Genomic DNA, 20,537 nt, shown 5'->3' with positions numbered 1-20,537 from the left:
AATTAAACTTTACATTTTTTTTTCTTTTGATTTCTTCTGGACCAACTTTAGACTTTGATCATAAGAATCAAAATTGGGAAAAAAAATTTCCATTTCATGCATCAAATGGAAAGGTATATATCTTTTAAAAGAAACATATTAATATTTTAAATATGTCATTTATAGTCTATGAAAAGGAGTAAAAAAATAAATTCAAATATTTTATTTTTTAAGCCTATTTTAATAATTAATTTTGAGAATCATATCATAAAAAGAGAGAAAAACTAAATCCGATATTTTGCCTTAATTAACAAATTCTAATAATGAATTTAGTCCTCCTCAATCAGCTATAAATACAACATAATTATTGTTTGTTTTCTTTATCAAATAACATGATGAACTGTCTTGAAAATACCAATGAGTAATTGGTCTCCCATGCCATTTACTCAAACTCTTGAGGGGATGATGGCTTCAAATGACTCCATGTTTTCATATATCTTCTACAATCATATTCATACTCTCAAATATTCAATGAAGTTTTTAGCAAGAAAGAAAGTTCCTCATCGAATCAATAATTTACCAGACATCTGCAATCGCAAATATTGCAAGTCTTCTTGGTAATTTTTTACTCTTAATTCAAGACGTACGTTTTATTTATTTATTGTTCCCAGTATTATTTCGATAATATAGATAATATGCATAATGGATTGATCTTGTTTGCCACAGATGTTGCTTCACCCATATTTGATGACACAATTGACAACCATCGATGGGTTCAAGAAGAGATCTGATGAATATATATATTGAGGTTAGTTGTGGCTGTACGAGCAAAAAGTACGGCGAGACAATGGGAAATCTGCAAGTTTTTTACGTATGGACAATTCGTCATCAAGTGTCATTGTATACCAGAATGCGATAAACTCACGTACAGTTCTCGCGGGAAACTTTTTTTTTTTGTTTTTTTTGTTTTTGCTACTCTGAGGAGTAGTGATTGAAAAATGTATTATTGTGATATATGATATATCTAATTTATGTTTGTTATTATATTTTGGAGACTTGCCATTGCAAAAAAAAAAAAAAATCAATTAATGTAATGTTGGTTGGTCAATAAAACAATCTGTCTTAATTGAATTATTTGCTACAACTATTTATCATTTGTGCATAATTTTTTTCCTTCCAAAATGATAGTTTTGTTTATAGATGAAAAAAATGATGTGTCCATGTTCAAATCAAGTTGACTTTTTTTTAAAAAAAATCTCGTATGACTTGAGCATGCTAAAGTAGAAATACTTTCAAAGCCTTACAGAGAAAAAATAATTCAAAGATTTCATTATTTAACACTAGAGATGTCTAAGAGGGAGTGCTCCTCTACTGCAAATACTGGTAGGCGGGCTTGGGCGTGGGCTCGGGTTCGGAGGATTAAGCAATGTTATCAATGCCTGAGAGTTAGGCCGTGCCTGACTTATCGGGCCCTTCTTAAAGACCAAGTCCGGTGATTCCAAGCCCGCCCAACAAGGCCTGTCTAACCGACGGGCCTATCATCAAAGTTGAAGGATTGTTCGGAAGGACTTGCCAGTTATCAGACAGTATATCATGCCTGAATCTAACTACAGTTCGCGGAGGTGGTGCATGAGATAACAATGGGTTACTGTTCATTCCCGGATTTTTCTTTATTTTTTTTTCCTGTTTGCTGATAATCTTGTCCAAATCACTATTGTTAATGATACAATGAGAGCAATATTAATCTTTAAGCACGTGTATTAAAGCCTTCCATCCATTTCCCAGACACTCCCCTGGAAAAGCCAACATAGAATTCAAATATATCTTAAAGCTTCCAGCATCATTTGAATATATAAGACAGCACAGATAAAGAAATAGGCCAAGCAAATTTAGCAACTTTCGCAATATACTATATTCATTCCAATGATGGTGTAAAAACTAACAAGGGCTATGAAATTCCAGATGACGCTAATGAAGGCAACAATGGAATCCTTATGAAATCTTACACACATATCTGATGGAAACATTGGCTTGACTATATTACAAAACAAATATGTTTTGAATCAAATTTCAGGCAGAAGAGCCAGTAAAGTAATAGACATAACCTCAACCATTCCAGATACTTCCACCCACTCGCAAGTGCAGGATGCCCAAATGCTCAGGACATTCATTGGCAGAGATTATGAATAGCAGGGAAATGTGATTGCTTCTCATCTTCCGCGAGGATTAACTAGCTGAGAAAATACAGCACTAGTGGCAGCATCTTCAGCATCATCATCTGTACCGGAGTTCCTTCCATCAATCATACTTACACTGTTATCAAATGGCTCAAGCGGTGTCAATGGAATACCGGGGATATGGTTTGTGCTATTATCTTCAGGTTCTGTAAGTGCAGATGAAGTCTCCTCAAGCTGGAGAGCATATTCAAGATTCCACAACACATCGCCCATTGATGGCCTGTCAACTCCATGCTCAGCAAGGCACTTCTCAGCTGTCTCTCCAAACTTTTTGAGGGAAGCTGGATCCACCTTCCCTACCAGATTGGAGTCCATAATTTGATCCAACATGCCCTTCTTCTGCCAGTTCATTGCCCACTCAGCTATGTTAACTTGCTCCCTTGGAAGAACGGGATTCAAAGCTGGTCTTGTGCATAGAACTTCCATTAGAACAACTCCAAATGAATACACGTCCGATTTCTCCGTGAGTTGTTGCCTTCTAAAGTACTCAGGATCGAGGTAACCGAAACTACCCTTGACAGCAGTGCTCACGTGGGTCTGATCAAGAGCTGGACCGGTCTTTGAGAGGCCAAAATCAGCGACTTTAGCAACAAAATTATCATCCAGCAGAATGTTTGTTGTCTTGACATCTCGGTGGATAATACTTTGAGCAGCACCAGTGTGCAGATAATGGAGCCCCCTTGCAGCACCAATGCAGATTTCAAGTCTCTGCTTCCATGACAGAGGTGGTAGATCCATTCCATACAGATGGCTTCTGAGGGGTCCATTAGCCATGTATTCATAAACAAGGACCATTTCTGACCGTTCATCACAGTAGCCGATAAGAGAGACAAGGTGCCTATGGCGGAGCTTGGACAACATCTCAATCTCCGTTCTGAATTCTGCAAGTCCTTGTTCGGATCTTGGGTTTCCTCTCTTGACTGCCACCTTAATGCCATCTTCGAGTGTTCCCTTGTAGACCCTTCCAAAACCACCAACTCCGAGAAGCAAACTTTCATCAAATTTGTTGGTTGCATCAAGAATTTCTTGGAATGTGAAGATCCGGCCAAGATTAGATGAAGCTAATGAAATGCAGCTTGCTGTTCCACTCTTTTGAGAAGTTGTGGACATTTTTGTCATGGTCTGAGAGTTTCCATATAAGGGCAGAGGCAGCCATGGATAGCCTTGCTGAGGAGTCTTTGACCTACGAGCCATCAAACAACAACAGAAACAAACTAAGGCCACAGCAGCTGCAGCTCCGACAATGATACCAATTATTATAATTCCCATGCTTTTCTTCTTTGAGTGTGATTTAGGAAGGAAACTCTCAACAGAAGAAATCCCATCCAAGCTTCTAGCTTCATTGCTTATTTTCATGACCTCCAGGCCATTCATAGTTGCATTCGTAATATCTGCCAAGGTATCTGGACCAACACTAACTGTCAAAGTACCTGAATCTGCTGAGGAATTGGAAATGAAATCCCTGTAATAGGGTACTTTCAGGTTGCCTGTCAAGGATGAGAGGTCAAGACTCCCAAGAGCAATTTCATCATTAATGTAGATACTGAAGACCAGAGTGTTCAGGGACCTGCTAATAATATCACATAGATGCACCCGAACAAAATATCTGAAGTTCGGATTGACGGAAAACACCCACGTTATGTTGAAGTTCGGATCGCCTACATTTGCCTCTGCTCCCATTGTTTCAGCGGTGGCATAAACCATATTGGGTGCTGTTTCAGGTGTGACTGCAGGTGGATAATTTATGGATGACGGGTTGACTGAAACATTCAAAGCAGAGCTGTTGAGATGGAGGTATTTAGCATCATTTTCCCAAATTCTTCCAAGAGTATCATTTTGGGCTGTAATCAATGGACCCCCCATGTTAAGCCGGTAAATAGTTTCGAAGGCAAGTTCGGAAAGACCACTGAATGGGGTAGAAGGATTTAGAGCCAATGCCTGATCAGGGAAGACGTCATCCGGAATGGAGACAACTTCTATGGCATTAACAAATGTTACCGAATTGTTCAAAGGAATGAAAGAAAGTGTCAAAGAATCAGAAGTCACATTTACTGCATACTCCTTGAACATATAAGAACCATTATAATTCTTGAAAGTGAAGTTGTTCAAGAGCACTACATCATCTGTGACTACAGTTATGGAGGCAGATGCCAACTTTTGGCTTGAGTTGGGAAGAGGATAGAAATAAAGGCGGACCCAATGCCGGCCTTCTTGTTCAATTTTAAATTTGTAAGAGGCTATGCTCGAGAAAATTCGAGCAGACTGGTAGATTGGAGAGGGGGCGCTAGAATTGGAGCTTGAAACAACAGAGTTCCCACTTTTCAAAAGCCCTGAATCAGGAACAAAAGTTCTACCTTGGAAGGTGACATTTTTGGTAGAACCACAAGCAATCAAGTAATTATCAACAGGAGTGAATGAAGCACATGATTTATGGCACAGAGACTCAAACAACAGACAACCAAGCACAAAAGATACCCACTTCTCAAGCTTCATCTTCGCCATTGGCAGAGACTAAAATGCTGAAGGGCCTAACAAATCCAAAGAATGCCCAATTCCCAACTTACCCAGCCAAACATAAATACACAAATCAATACTTCTGTCTGGCCAATCCCCAATGCACCAAGATCTACAGAATGCCCCAAATCCACAACCAACAAGCCCTCAAAACACCCAGCTGCTAAAAAAAGCTCCCAAATCACTCCTCCCCACAACCAAATATTCCAGAACTACCAGATCCGTCTAAACAATGCCAACCGAACTAAAATCCATATAAACCAACTAACAAATCACTATAATCAAAGACTTTGCAAGGCAACACCAAGAAAGACGAATTTTGCTCAATATACACAACAAGGCCTACTTCAATTAAATTCACTTTCAGTTACCTTACCTCAAGAAGAGAAGCAAAAAATGGGGACAAAATCTGGGTATATAGCGAAATTGGTATTGATTGAATGCTGAAAGATCAAAACCCAGCTGACAGAGAGTGAATGCAGGCTATGCAGCCATGGAAACCCATCAAGCACTGCTTTTTAGTGCAGCTAGTCAGCTAGAACAACCACCACCCTTCCAGGCTGTTGATTAGGCTGTCATTTACCAGAGGAAGAGATAGAAGACCCCACAAAGAAACTTCCCTTCAAAGTTCAAACTTCAAACTGTCTTCAATACCCCTTTAACACTAGAACCCCCAACCCCCAGCCCCCAGGCTGTTAACAGAAGGGAAGATATTGTAGTATGATTTTGATGGGGTGTGGAATATAAGAACATGAAACGCCAGGTGTCTCTGACCATGGAGTCTCCCATTTTTTAATTTTCGTTTTTTTTTTTCAAGATATATATATGTATATGTATAGCGACATGTATGCATGATGTTTTTTCTCTTTTGTTTTTTGCATTTTGGAAAGAAAAAAATTCTTTGAAAGGAATGGCTGCTTTGCTGGACCATGATCAATGGGACCCACTTTAACGCGGCTTCTTGTGAGGAGGGGACAGAGTTAACGGCGTCAGCCACAAGAAGGCTTTAGGTTCATGTGTTTTGGTTTTTTTAGGAAAACTTCATTAATTTTATGTAATGTATCTAAAATTGTTGGACGTGGTTTTAGGGTTAGAACTTGGTGTCTTTAATATTCATCCTATATTTGTAGGTGAACACTTCAATCGATGTATTCTTTTTGTATAGCTTTATCTAGAAATTGCATGACAATACCATGCAAGAGTAATAAATTTAGTACACAACATCGCAATCAAACAACTCCATAAAACCTTATCACATTTGACACCTAATAAATCAAAGTGATAACATGGCACATGATATATAACGTCATATTAGTTGTGAATTGTGATGTTACCTACATCACTTTCCTCTAGGATCGTGACAGAAAATACCTAACTAACATTTCAACTTAGAAGCCCCCTCAATCATTGACAAGATAGAATCGAGAAGTCCAACAGAAAAGAAGGCATCCAAAGAGTTCACATATGACACGGTAACTGAGAAAAGAGCATTTGAACACTTGCCCCTTCAGTATAGTACTGAGCATCGCATCTCCATAACCCATGGTGACCAAACGTCTCAAGAAAATTAAGATCTTAAAGGAAGCCAACTCTGCTTGAAAAATGAACTAAGATATGATTCACCTTTATGTAAATCTATCTAAGAATCAGGCTAGTAGATCGAGATCTACTCCTATCAAAGTTAGAACTCTCCAACTCATATAAAAGAGGACCTTCAACTATAAGTAAACGATTTTGAACCATGCAATCGTACTTACTACTTGAAAGATAGTGAGAGAGAGAGTGTTCCGAGCACCAAGCACTCCCTCTTTAATATAGCGTTGAGCGTTAGAGACCCCTGTAGCTCATGTTTTCTATTGTGCATGTCATCTCAAAAGAAACGAGGACACCACATGATGTCAGTCCTACCTCTTGATACATCACCAAGATTGAGCTAGTTTTGGACTTCATCAAGTCGATTTCAATTAGATATCCTAAAAGTTCAACAAACCATATATATGTACATACACACAAAAGTTTGTTGTTCTACTCAGCTAATAAAATTATATAATATTTTCATATGAAGTTAGCCAAAAATAATGACACCAATGTGCAATAATGAATACCTTACGTTCCTATAGTTTCTCACATTTTCTATTATAATATAATAAAAATAACATTTCTTGTAACCCTAAAATTAAGAAAAAAATATAATATTATATATTTATAATAATAATTGTATTTTGTTGAAATATTTTCGAACAATTACGATTAACACCGCTCTAACGGCGTTAGAGTGACGGACTCTTTAGTCTTTAACAGAAGACCGTTATCAATGACGTCAACGTGTTTTCTTCATCTCTTTCCATACAGAAGTGCCGCACTTGAGCACATGGTCATGGACACCAACTGTAACGTCTCTGTCGGTCCTTTTTTTTTCCCCTCATAATCCTTAATATTAATATTAATTTAATTTAACAATAACAATAATAATAATAATAATAATATTATTATTAATATAATATTATAACCCTAAATCTTCTCTTTTCCAGTTGCTAATTGAGTGTGAAATGTTTAGGTAGGAGCTGGAGATCATTTCCTATTGAGTGAGACTGAGAATCAAGAAATTAAAGGGCAAAGGAGCAGTTTAGAGAAGACAAACAAGATCGGATTTGATGAAGACTTTCATCTTCTTAAATTAGGTGTTTTGGGATTTAAATGGATTGGACACTTGTGTAATGTTTGAACGGAAAAAGGGTTTATCATCCTTGACATTGAGGATTAATAGTATTCGTACTCAATTGATAGCCCCAAAAAGGATATATTAGTAAGTGAGCTTAGTGTTATAAATCCAACACCCCCGTACAATTAATTATATTGTCCGCACTCAATTGGTTACCCCAAAAAGGATATATTAGTAAGTAAGCTTAGTGTTGTAAATCCAATACCCCCATACAACCAACGATATTGTCCGGTTTGGGTTGTTCGATTCCCGAGGATATATCGGGCCCTCAATAGGTTGTTCGGTTCTCGTGGATAGGTTGTTCGGTTCTCGTGGATACATCGGATCCGTACATCCTTATTTCTCCCTAGTTACCCTAGCTAGCAAATGGGCCAAGACCCAACTCACTTAACTAGGGAAAAGGCATTGTTGGTGTGAAGGGATAGATTTGACCTAGGGATGGCAAAAGAAACCGATCCGAGCACTATCCGCAGGGTACCCGATTCGTTTAAAACCCAAAAACCGATCCTATAGGTAGGGATGTCAATTTTATCCGTACCTGGTGGATATCCGCTTATCCGCACCATTGGGTACAGATACGGGTGCGGATAAACGAGTAAAATTAGTGGATATGGATATGAAGATCTTTATCCAAGCGGGTGCGGGTGCGGGTATGGGGGAGCACTCCCATTTACCCGTTACCCGTTTACCCGCCACAAGAACACTTTTATGCAATAAATGGACTATCCGTTTACCCGTAAAAGGAACATAGTACCTGTTTACCCGCCTTCAAATCATTAGATAAAAAAAATGCTTCAACAAATTGAGCAATTTAACCGTTAAATACCCATCCGTAAATGAAATTAGCGGGTATGGATGTTTGGCGGTTATTACCTGTGCCCGGCGGGTGCGGATATGGAGGGTATTTTGTAAAATATTAGCGGGTAAATGGCGGGTACGGATTTGGACAAAATTTTTGCGGGTAGTATATGGATATCAAATATCCGTCCGCTACCCTACCCGCTGCCATCCCTACCTATAGGTTTTGAAAATGGCTTTGGTTTTGGTTTTCAAACTCATCACGGTTTAGGGTCGGGTTTGGTTTTTGGTGTCGGGTTTAGGGTACCTAAACCGTTTAATAAAAAGATCCATTATAGTAATAATATTATAAATCATCTATAAATGTATACTTCTAAGATACTAAATTATAACATGATAAAGCATATTAAAACGTATATATTTATAGAAGCATATTAATAAAACTATAAATTAGACTAATTTGAATTATAAAATCATAATTAATATTAATCATACTCAATATTAAAATATTAAAAGTTAAATGGTAAACGGGTACCCGATAGTAAACGGTTATGAAGCGATTCCGGGTTTGAAAATTTAAATGGTTTTTTAAATCGTTTTGGAATGGTTTTAGTATAGAGTATCTTAAATGGAAACGGTTTTGATATTTACTAATTGGAAGGGTACCCGACCTGTTGCCGTCTCTAATTTGACCCTTATAAAGAGGATTGTACTACCTACATCTTTCAATGTGGTATTCTTACACTTAGTAACTTTTTATTGAGAACCACACTATATAAGTTTGTCATGTGGATATTTGATATGAGTTTTAACTCGGACCATTAGATCCACGAGCACAAAGTCTCCCTGTTAATGATAGGGTAAGTTTAACGGGCGATAAAAATATTACTATCAATGAAAATCGAATGTAGAATCTTCCGAATCTATAGTTTGATCTCAGAGAAATTCACTATTAAGTTATCAACCAAAGTGGTTAAAAATACAAACATCCTTAAACCCGACTCGGCTCTACTAGTTTACTACATCCTTAAATGAAGGTAAACCTATGATGAGGTGACTCGTCAATTACACCATATATTTATCCCGACACTAATTACACGTACATATAATGTTGTCATGTGTAGTGGAAAAGCCAACGCCAGTCACGTTCGGTGCCGTGAGTAAAGCCGAGAGTCGCGTTTTGATTGACTATTGATTAGCAGAAAACAACATCCAAAGTAATTCCCACGCACATATCAATAAGTCAACTTACGTTGTTTAGTGCGAGACATGCGACATCTCTGCATGTCCTGTTTTTTTCTATCATTGATTATCGTTTTGTCAAATCTTTGCTTCAAAAATGTAATTAACAGACATACCCTTTCATGCAATTGTAGTTTTTTATTACTTAATTTGCTCCATTTTCAAGCTTTTCTATAATTAGTGCTTGTTATAATTGGATTGGTTAATTCGTTGTTCCAGTCCAATTCGAAAGAGGTTTCAAAATTCTGAATACTTCAATCGCTCTACTCTCTCAGTAATGGTGGTCGATCTCTCTTTTAAAAAAATTGATACTAAATTAAATATATAAAAATTTATTTTTATTAGCACATCCTCTTACATGTTCTCTATCTCTCAGTCCGGTGGATTTGTAGATGATTTGAGTTTTTTACTCAGTATGGCTGGAAGTATGTCGGTCCTAAATAATATAGGTGTTAGGAAAGATTTTATGCGATAATTTTTTGATAAAAAAATAATATAAAACCAAATCCCGTCAATTCTCCACCGCCTCTTCGATCACTTTTTCTCCACCATAATCTGTTTAACTGTTTGTGTACAAACTCATAATACTGCTTTAACTTCTGCTGTAAATCCACACCCCCATACACACCGATAATATTATCCGCTTTGGGTTGTCCGGTTCCCATGGATACATCGGGCCCACACGGCTTTGTTTCTCCTTAGGCCCAACCCACTCAAGCCTAGGAAAAGGCATTGATGGTGGTAAGAGGTGGGCTTAGCCTTATAAACAAGGCATGAGTGCCCATATCTTTAGATGTGAGACTTTTACACTCCCCCGCACTATGTCAGACCCAACAAGTGGAGTAGAGGTCATGTCCAACAGGAACGAATTGCTCCGATACCATGTTGTAAATCCACACCCCCATACACACCAAAAATATTGTCCGCTTTGGGTTGTCCGGTTCCCATGGATACATCAGGTCAGCACGACTTTGTTTCTCCTTAGGCCCAAGCAGGTGGGCTAGACCCAACCCACTCAAGCCTAGGAAAAGGCCTTGATGGTAGTAAGAGGTGGGCTTAGCCTTATAAACAAGGCATGAGTGCCCACATCTTTAGATGTGGGACTTTTACAACTTCACCTGTCGATTGTCGCAACTGCAATTGTAAAGATAGCTTTTTAGTTATGAAAATGGTGAAGCAACGATTTCAAAATCAGATGTGAGATGAATGACTCAATGATTGTCTAGTTATATATATTGACAAAAAAATGGTTGATCAAATTCCTAATAAAATTATCATGTAATATTACCAAAATATGAGAACTCATTGATTACAATTGTAATAGTTGAACAATTTATGAATATGGTTTTTATAACACAACAGTTCATTTTGAATTCACATTTTTTTTAGTAAATGACATATTTGCCTCTCCAATTTGAATCCTGGGTCCACCAATGCTCTCAGTTGAAAATATTCCTCAATCAACTCTACCCTGAGTCAGTCCAACTAGTTTGTAGTATGAAGAATTTCATTGATATGGACGCGAATTAAATAACAAAAAAGGTGTGTATCTACAAGAAAAAGATTGGCTGAAATTATTCCACCAAATCTGCATCATTGAATGATGGGGTATGGTGTTGTCAAATCCAATGCAATCATGCATTGAATGATGGTGATTTGGTGGAATTGACTGGACTAATTCCAGCCCCCTATACCGTATCTACAATGTGTACTTGACCAAATGGTTGCATGTATTTCATGGGGGCATTATCGTCAACGCAACGAATTGGATATTTAATTGTTTCCACTTATTATGTGATGTGATGACCGGATTAGATTCGTCTGTCTCTATATTGTTTGGCTGGATGACCGACCCTTCCATGCAAATTGCAACGTGGGTGACGTCATTTTCGTAAAATCCCTTCAAAATTTTAATGACGTACTCTCAAGCCTTATCGAGGAAACATAATGGACATGGGCCAATCATTGGGCCGAACCCAAGGAAAATACTTTGGTCCAGAGAATCCTCCCAATGTGGCTCAAGCAGAACCTGGCCCAATTAATGCTAGGCCCATTATATTACCCATCCTGCGCGCCTGCCACTCCATGCCATCTTCAGTCAGCTTGACAAAATAGTTGGCGGAGTTCGCAATTTCACAATGTTCTATGCTTCCGCGTTAGGGCATCTGAGTTGACTCAAGTGGAAATCTACTCTCAAACGGTAATTCGCTGATTCATGTTTCTCTTATATGTGCTTGTTTTTGAGTCCCTAAAAGAAGATTTCTTTGTTGAAATCTTTCTAATATTTCGATCATCTCTATCTGGCTTTAGTTTTCTTTGAGTAAAATTAGGGTTTTTGGTTTCTCAATTCATTCATTCGTGGGCATAGCTGTTCACGAAACGTGGCATGGGACATCTCCTTGAATTAAGACACGAAGTTTCCATATATGTATATATGCCTTTGATTTTGATTTTGATTTTATGCTGTTTTCGATGTCAACTTTGTCTGTTCGGAAGCTAATACAATGCAAGAAAGTGAAAAAATTATGAGCGTCAAATGAATCTTTTCGTGCAATTGTAGTTGAATTACACTTAAGAGTGCATATTCTGGTTGCTTGGACATGGATGTATAATAGAAAAGAAGAACAAATGTCACAGTTCAATTACTTCAATTGATAATTAATAGTTCCTGATATGTGGATATTTTTGTGCCTTAGTAGATGTCGAACTCAAGGGAAGGAAGGTGAGTTTTCTTGGAATAAAATTTTTGTTGCTTGAATTAATTTTTGTAACTTTAATTAGAAGTTGCATACAGTGATGCTGTTGTTTATTCTTCAAGATCCGCTTCACCAGTCGCATCTGTTTCACCTGGTAGAGGACGTCGATCAAGATCATTGTCAAGGTCTAAGCGAAGTCGATCAAGGTCCAGGTATAGTGGGCGTCAAAATAATTTTGTACAAGGTTTTGCTTAAAAAAAGTACAAGGTCTTTATGTCTCATAAATGATCTTAGATCTGGATGTGATTTTCATGGTAATATTGTATGACGGTTGGTTTTCATCTCTACAGGAGCCAGGATTCTGGTGAGGTAGGAAATCCTGGAAATAACTTGTATGTGACAGGCTTATCCACAAGAGTTACCAATGCTGATCTTGAGAAGTTTTTTAGCAAAGAAGGGAAGGTATTATCTTTGTGAAAGTATGTTATATTATGTGCGGCAGTTGGCTTGTCCTTAGTCCTTACGCATCACAAACATGTCAATGTTATCTGAGGATACCATTTGACTCTGTAAAAGTTCCAATTTTGCTTCACATCCTGAGCACATTGTTGCATTTAAAATGCATTTCGTATGAACGATTGGAATTTTTTTGTATGTAGGTTTTTACCTTGAAAAAGAGATTCTATGAAACATTTAATTGGTTTGCAAATTTGCATTACATCTCTTAATAGTTCATATAATGAAATTCATGTGGAGGAATTCAGAATGTCCGACTTTCACTTCTAGATGGATCGGACAATAATTTTGAAGAATGTGTCAGTTATTGGCATTTATTTTATAGTTTTATACTAGGTGTCTGGTTAACTCATGTAGCCGACTCCAAACTTTTGGGATAAAGGCTTTGAAGAAGATGATGATAGGTTTCTGGTTGCTGTTCTCATAGACAATCTCATAAAGCATGTGTAGCATAACGACTAGTAACAACTACTGAGAGGATGAGAATCATAATGTGTCAGAAGTGGATGGAAATTTGTATTTTACGACCAATAGACTAGGTTTGACATATCAGTATATTAGTTGATAATGATTATTCATCAGCTCATTCAAAATTGATTCATATTATTGTTTCAAACTAATGTTTCAGGTTTTGGAATGCCATCTAGTTACAGACCCTCGTAGTCGTGAATCCCGTGGTTTTGCATTTGTAACCATGGAAACTGTTAAGGAAGCAGACCGATGTATCAAGTATTTGAACCGTTCAGTCCTCGAAGGTCGATTAGTCACTGTGGAAAAGGTATTAGTTTTGTCACAGGATTTCAACAGAAACCACACAATTAGACAACTGTTGTAATTTGATTTGAAGCTTCCTGTTTTTCGGAAATGTTGCCTGATCAGTTTTGGCAGCAGGTCTGGTATGTGTAGCTCCATCGAAATCACAACCTAAGCTCTTAACAGTTGAACCTACCCCTCGCAACATGAGTTCCGCACCGACATTCCATACTCATCGACTATTTTGGAGACGGTTGTATGCATTAATCCTTTTCTTGACTAGTAATGGTATCTAGAGTGGTTACATATTATTTTGATGTTCTGTTTCATGAAATATGTTGGAGGGGTAGTAAACTTTTAACCCTCATGTGAGTTGCGAGTTGCCCATCTGATCATATGTTTACATTCTATTTCATATATATGTCTTATATATATCTTTGATAAATGGTGAATGAAATTAATTATCTGCACTGAGTATATTAGCCTATGTAAAACATATTGAGGTAGCAATATGATTGTTGGAAAATTTGACAATTGTCTTTGATTCTTTTGCCGGTTGTGTCTATTGTCATTGTTGCCCAGAGAGGGACAGTTCACGAAATTGCCTTGGAACATAATCAGTTGTAAACTGAAGTATTTGCCAATTCTTTTTGATGAATTCTATGATATTATTTTGCATTCTTTTCCCATACGTAGGCGAAAAGAAAACGCGGCAGGACACCAACTCCTGGCAAGTACTATGGTGCCAGAGATAAACGAGGTACACTTGAAAATCACCCATGGGTTTGTGTGGAAGTAGGTTTTCACTTTGTTTTTGCTTATATTGACTCAGAATAGCTCATGGTCAAGTGTAACCATAAACCATGAAATTATCAGTTCCGTTCTTCAGTTCTCAGTTCTTACCTAGATCCATCACCGATCTCCGAACACCACTCACCACCCATATTCTGGCTTTCCATTTTGTAAATAGATGCAACCCATCATTATTGGATCTATTGATAATCCCATATCTTGCGAACCACAAATGGTAGTAAGAAAAACCATATATATAAATGCAGCATTTGCCAGATAAAATGTTTTTGGCGTCCTTTATTTAATTCCTTAAGTTTGGGCAGCTGCAACATGGCATGCTAATTACCATCATAATTAATTGTTAAATTTGATTTTCTTTTTTTTGTTTTTTTTTTTTATGGAAGTTCCGTCCATTTTGGATCGGTTACTACTTAATTTCATCACATTTGTCTCTTGACTCTCTTCTATCTTTGAGTCGTTAGTGTTACCTTAAGTCTCTGATTCCATTAGGTTGGCCTACAAGCTCCCTTCCCAAGTGATGAGTAAATTCTAGTTCATTTCTTTTTTCTTTATTTCTTTTTTCAATTGTCAGCTAGATTTTAGACAAAGATTGCTCATGTTTGATTAGCTATTCTGTTGTTATTGGGGCTCAAATTTTGCAGGGCATGGTCGCAGACAGTCTCGTAGCTTTTCACCTCGCCGATATCATGGCAGAGATTATTCCCCAAGGGACAGGAAGGGAGGATCAAGCTCTTCATATCATCGGAGAGATGATTATGATTCATACAAGAGGCACAGGGACCGTTCATTGTCGCCAGGTGGTTACCGTAGATAGATAAAATTAATCCATTTGAAAGCTCGGGATCCTTACCTTATTCACCTTCTCAAGAACTCTAGACTTCAAGTCGTCAACTGTACTGTGAAACATTCAAACTAGCGTCTGTGAAACTGGTTGTGAATCGTTAGTGCTGTAAGCTGCTTATAATTGGATGAATTTCTTGGTGTGTTTGAGTTACAAGCTTTTGTTGAGAACTTTAACTATGCACTTTTTAGCCAAATATCTTTTGTTATTCTACCTTCTAAATGCAATGCTCCTTTCAGAGCTTTTGGTAGAAGAGAGTTGCTTCTTTTGTGTAGTACGAAAAGTCCTGGGCCTACAAAATCTAGGTGGGCCCTCTTGCCGAGATATAATGGGCCCCCAGTAAGTCAAAACCCAGAAAACTAGCCCGACCCGAACTGGATTCGTCAATTCAAAAAGCCCGAGTATCTTCTCCACTTTGTAAAAGTGTGAACTACCCAGAAAACTCGAATTCTCTCGAAAGATTTATGATGAAGATCTCTGTTCTTTCAAGATACAGCACAGTTGTTGTCACCGCAAACAGCAGAACAAGGTCTGTTTGGTGCGCTTTCAAGGAAGGTTTGTACCAGTCTCTGGTATTCTCTTTGTTCTCCTTCCATTTTGCTGATTAATTGTTATTTAAGTATTTCAGATTGGAAGAACCCTCAATTCATTGGGTATATTAGGTATTCCAAACAACTCCAAAAGCAAGTCTGTGTATATGGAAATTAATACCAGGAGTCCAAAATGGCATGGTCATTATTAGTTACCAATCCTGGGCAAAGCTCCTATAAAAGCTCTTTAATTTTGGAGCAATATTTTATTTTTATTAACCATATGTGCCTTTTCTTGGTTTCCTTTCTTGAGAGATTACTGTTTTCGCGGTGAAGACTTCTTTTCTTTCTATAACAAAATTTTCTAAGTGGTTAGTCTTTGAAGTTAAATAGGTTTCTACTGTTAAGTGTGTATATATATATAGGTTCCTGTACGAGAGGTTTAGGGTTGAGACCGTTTGAGCAGTTCCCTCTTGACTGGAGATTCAAAGAAGCCTATTGGACTCCATTTGTTTGAAACATTTATCGACAATGTCTAAAGATGTAAGTTAATTGTTTGTTTTTATTAAAGATCTGGGTGTTCGCATATTTGGGTATTGGAACTCTGCATATTGGGGCATTGGAACTCTGATTTTGGATTTCAGCTGCTACTATGATTCTATTGGGAAAACATGGGAATCATTGTTGTGAATGGATGAATCTGTTGTATATTGTTTCAGTATCTTTGACCACTGAAACAAGATACTGGACTCCATATTTTCCTGGAACTTCTTTAGCATCTGTCAAAAGTAAGTTAATTGATTTTTTTTTAAAGATCAGGAAGTACAATTTTTATATCTGGATGTTGAAACCTCTGGTTTTGGATTTAAGCTATCACTATTATTTAATGGGAAAACATCATCTTTGTGGTGTGAATGGATAAATCTGTTATCTATTGTTTGAGTATCTTAACCTGTTAAATTGTTTATCTTCATGAAAGGAAACAGATCCTTGAGATCTTTAGGAAAGGATACAGTTTCTTGCGATCCTTATGAAGGGATACAGTTTCTTGAGATGTTCTGGAATTGTACAAATGTAAAGAGGAAGGTGAAATAAAGCTTCTTTACTGCTCCAAAGAAATTCAAATAAACAGAAAGTTTGAAATTTAACATTGTGTTTATATGTTTTTTATAGGATCTTTTTTTTTTTTTTTTTAATTTCACTGAAAGGCCCTTTTGATAAGACTGGTTTATTTAATTTGTTATCTTTATTTAAGAGCACTCTGATTTGGTGTATCTGCCATTAATGTTCATGCCATGTAACATACCCATGCGTATTTAGATGTTGAGTTTCTTATTACATGTTCGTCATTCTACTATCATTAGAATTTTATGTTGGAGATCCTGATTCCTTGAATACGTTTAGTCTTTAATGTATACTAAGGCCTTATATCAGATTTAGTTGCTTGTTTTTGTACTCTATTGATCATGTTATCATATAAGAAATGAAAACCTGCGGGAAAAGGGTTTAGAATGTCGATGGTTTTGCAGATTTTGGACTTTATTTACTGTTCGTAATTTTTTAAGTGGAATAGGTAACAAAGCAACCTTAGAGCATCCACATCAGATTACCTAAACATGAATCTGTCTGTAAAATAGGGAAAGATTATAGAGATTTTGTCAAAATAGAGCTCTGCATCAGATTACCTAGAGGTTCCCTATTTTACAGAATATGAACAGTAGTTCCCTACATCTAGAGAACCACTATTCACTTCCCTAAACATAAAATAACATTTTTTACTACTTTACTTTCTCCTCTCTCCTCTCTCCTCATTTTTTCCCTCCTCTCTCTCTTCACTCCACTCTTTCTCACTCCTCTCTCTCTCCTCACTCTTTCTCTCTCCTCACTCATCTCTTTCTCTCTCCTCACTTTTTCTCTCTCTCCTCACTCATTTCTGTCCCTCTCTTCTTTCTCTCTCATCTCCTCAGATTTTGACTCCTTTCTCTCTCCTCACTTTTTCTCTCTCCTCTCTCTCTCCTCACTCCTTTCTTTCTCTCTCTTCTTTCTCTCTCATCACTCATCTCTTTCTCTCTCCTCTGTCTCTCCTCACTTTTTCTCTCTCTTCTTTCTCTCTCCTCAATTTTTTTCTCTAATTTGTAATAACATTAATTTATTATTTTAATTAATATATTGTTTTAAATGTAATTAATTTATTATTTTAAATAGAAGTAATTTATATGAATAGAATAAATAAAGGAAAGAGAAATAAATATTATTTTAATGCAATAGAGAATATGATAGGTAATCTGATGCAGTGTTGATTGGATAGAGAATCTGTAAAATAGGGGAAAGTGACATTTTGTCTGTATTTTAGGGAATCTGTTAAGAGAAACTGATGCAGATGCTCTTACCCCCCACTGTAACAGCCGGCTGCTCTACCACTGAGCTACAGAGAACAACGGGAACTATCTCCTAATGACTGACCTTGTTACATACTGTAGAGGAGAGGATAGCTTGAACTTGTAATTTTGCTCATATTCCTTTATTTTTGTGATGAATGAGATTGCATAATTATAGTCTTAACTTTGACACTAGGGTCTGAAAAAGGGAGTTGAAGTTAAATTTCAAAGGAATGCACCCAGTGTGCTGGACCATCCTGTTGGCAATGAAGCGGATGAAGATAATGATGCTGTTGCTGATTACTCAAGCAGTGGCTCTGATATTAGTGACGAGGACCACAATTTTTGTAAGTTTTCCAGACGAAATTGCAGAGAATGTCCTTGTCTCGTATTTATCAATTTCAGGAGTTTAAAATTTTTTATCCTCTTCATCTTGTCATTATTCCCCTGGTCAGCCATGGGTGTCCACACACCCAACAAGCAAATGTTTCAGTCATCAACTCCATCTTCATCAGCAAAATCAATCAACCGTGGCACTAACCGAAATGTACATTCGACTACTTGGATTCGTAAACCTGTAAGTAATTTGGAAATACCAAGAAATTGATGCTTTCAGCTGGAAATAGTGGTTGTGTTTATTGATCAGGGCTTTCCCTTTTCTTCCCCCTCTTTTTCTGCTGCTCCTGGTTTTTGAAAGAGCATCATAGATTTATCAGTAAGCAAGCTTTGTGAAGAACTGATAATTCATGTGCTTCTGAATTGTATCTCAAAATCAGGGCGTGGACTTGTCAAAACTAGGAATGAACTCACTGCGCCGATATTGCCAAGAATACAACATTGTAGGTCCAACAAACTCTTGCAAACTTTATCTTCATGTTTATGTATGTATGGGGAAATGGTTTGGTTTGCTTACTGAGTTCTTTGTTCTGTGATTTAAAATTGCAGTCAGGCATCAATTCTGATTCAACAAGGGAACAAGTTCTTAGGGCTGTAGAGCATCATTTTGTTTCACAGGTCTCCCTCAGTCCCTCTCTCTCTCTCTCTCTCTCTCTCTCTCACACACACACACACACGCACACACACACACACACACGTAGATAAATGGCCACCCCACCCGGAATTGTCTGCTTTTGGCTACAAATGCACTTACATGTCTGACGTCCTTTGTTGATACACAGCCTCCATTGGATGAGGTGCAAGTGATTAGAGATCTGCTGATTCATCTGGCCAAGGAGCCAAAAAACAAAAATTTCAAGCAAGAACCGTGAACACCTTTTACCTTGTGTAAAATGGTGCAGTTTGTAATTCCCCTGATCAGGTCAATACTAGGACAAACAAATGAGAATAATACGTTGGTGAGGAAAAATCTTCCCCCTGGACTTCACTCCAATGGTTTTGAATTTTCAAGCATCACGTCGCACGCATTACTGATTTGAATTGTTAGTGGTGATGGGTTAGCAGTCGAGCAATTGTGCTGTGGCTTTATAGAAACGTTATTCGCGTTCTATTTTCCTTTCTGGGTCCTCAAATTTGCAACAATTTTGTTACCATATCCCTCTTTATAGCTAATTGCATGTCTTGCAAACTATGGTTGATTCATATTAAATGGTTTCTGAGTTGCCAGACAGATTTGTTGGCAAAATTATAGATTGGAATGAACTGATTTTGATCTTTTTACATGTCAGCTTGTAGAAATCCCTCAAAACATTTAGGGGAACTGATTTGGCTCCGTTTGGTAGAGCGGAAAAATTGATTTTCAATGCTAGCGGAAATGCTGTGAAAATATGCTGAGCTTAAAGCTATGAAATATGCTGTGAGGTGTTTGGTGAACTAAAAACTTACGCTAGCGGAAAACTGTTGAAATAAAGTATTATAATATTAGTTTTTATTTTTATATCAAAAGTTTATATTAAATTTAATATAATAAATATAATTCTTATTTAAATTAATTTTAAGCATTTTTTTTATTAATTAAATATTTTAATATGATACAAGTGGGAATAATAATATAAATTATTTTTAATAATAATTTTTCATATATTTTTAATCATTTAATTTAATTTAGTAAATATTAATTAATTATAAATATTTAATTTAATTTTATAATTCTTTGTAAAAAATAATTTTATAATATTAAGTAGAAATATATATTATTAAAATTGTGGGGTCCACATTAATTATTATAAAAATTTAAAGTTGAATAAATTGTATTTAATTTAAAAAAAATAAATTACAGCTTTCTTACAAACAGTGGATCAGTATGGGCCCACTGTTAACTTTTAAAAATTTTATTTAAGTACACTGTGGGGCCAGTGTGGGCCCCACGTGAACTTTAAAAAAAAAAAAAGGAGGAGTTTCCGCCTTCAGAAGCTCCCATTGGGAGCGGATGAAATGCCAGTGGAAACGCTGTTGCATAGCCAGCGTTTCCGCCGGCACCGCTGTGCCGTTTGGCAAAGCGGGACCGTTAGCGGACTCGCTTTGCAAGCCGCTGTGCCAAACAGGCACAAAATCCCTAAAT

General features: G+C 37.0%; 3 protein-coding genes across 9 annotated transcripts; 2 read left to right on the top strand and 1 right to left on the bottom strand.

Moving 5' to 3' along the window:
• Positions 1-1,854: 1,854 nt before the first annotated feature.
• LOC119988881 (receptor-like protein kinase THESEUS 1) lies at positions 1,855-5,431 on the bottom strand. The gene has a single exon (XM_038834111.1). It carries the CDS (start codon positions 4,716-4,718, stop codon positions 2,190-2,192), a length of 2,529 nt encoding a protein of 842 aa, XP_038690039.1. The 5' UTR covers positions 4,719-5,431; the 3' UTR covers positions 1,855-2,189.
• Positions 5,432-11,573: 6,142 nt separating this feature from the next.
• LOC119989161 (serine/arginine-rich splicing factor SR45a-like) lies at positions 11,574-15,287 on the top strand. 5 transcript variants are annotated; one of them, XR_005465738.1, is made up of 8 exons: positions 11,574-11,692; positions 12,192-12,214; positions 12,287-12,400; positions 12,539-12,650; positions 13,333-13,482; positions 13,596-13,710; positions 14,154-14,217; positions 14,912-14,975. XR_005465738.1 is itself a non-coding variant. In XM_038834518.1 (7 exons), exons 2-7 carry the CDS (start codon positions 12,192-12,194, stop codon positions 15,082-15,084), a joined length of 636 nt encoding a protein of 211 aa, XP_038690446.1. In that variant the 5' UTR covers positions 11,574-11,692; the 3' UTR covers positions 15,085-15,287. The 5 variants fall into 5 exon arrangements, 4 of the variants coding, with proteins under 4 accessions (XP_038690446.1, XP_038690449.1, XP_038690447.1 ...); XM_038834518.1 differs by lacking the exon at positions 13,596-13,710 and having other exon boundaries at positions 14,912-15,287; XM_038834519.1 differs by lacking the exon at positions 13,596-13,710 and having other exon boundaries at positions 11,578-11,692; positions 12,311-12,400; positions 14,912-15,287.
• Positions 15,288-15,446: 159 nt separating this feature from the next.
• LOC119989160 lies at positions 15,447-19,690 on the top strand. 3 transcript variants are annotated; one of them, XM_038834514.1, is made up of 7 exons: positions 15,447-15,666; positions 16,621-16,727; positions 18,216-18,366; positions 18,475-18,596; positions 18,796-18,858; positions 18,965-19,033; positions 19,198-19,690. In XM_038834514.1, exons 1-7 carry the CDS (start codon positions 15,576-15,578, stop codon positions 19,285-19,287), a joined length of 693 nt encoding a protein of 230 aa, XP_038690442.1. In that variant the 5' UTR covers positions 15,447-15,575; the 3' UTR covers positions 19,288-19,690. The 3 variants fall into 3 exon arrangements, with proteins under 3 accessions (XP_038690442.1, XP_038690444.1, XP_038690443.1); XM_038834516.1 differs by lacking the exon at positions 16,621-16,727 and adding an exon at positions 16,067-16,184; XM_038834515.1 differs by lacking the exon at positions 16,621-16,727 and having other exon boundaries at positions 15,447-15,683.
• The last annotated feature ends 847 nt before the right edge of the window (positions 19,691-20,537 follow it).

Source organism: Tripterygium wilfordii, chromosome 21 (genome assembly GCF_013401445.1).
Source record: "Tripterygium wilfordii isolate XIE 37 chromosome 21, ASM1340144v1, whole genome shotgun sequence".
NCBI lineage: Eukaryota > Viridiplantae > Streptophyta > Magnoliopsida > Celastrales > Celastraceae > Tripterygium > Tripterygium wilfordii.
The sequence above is the reverse complement of the archived record's forward strand: the minus strand, read 5'-3'. Positions and strand labels throughout refer to the sequence as shown.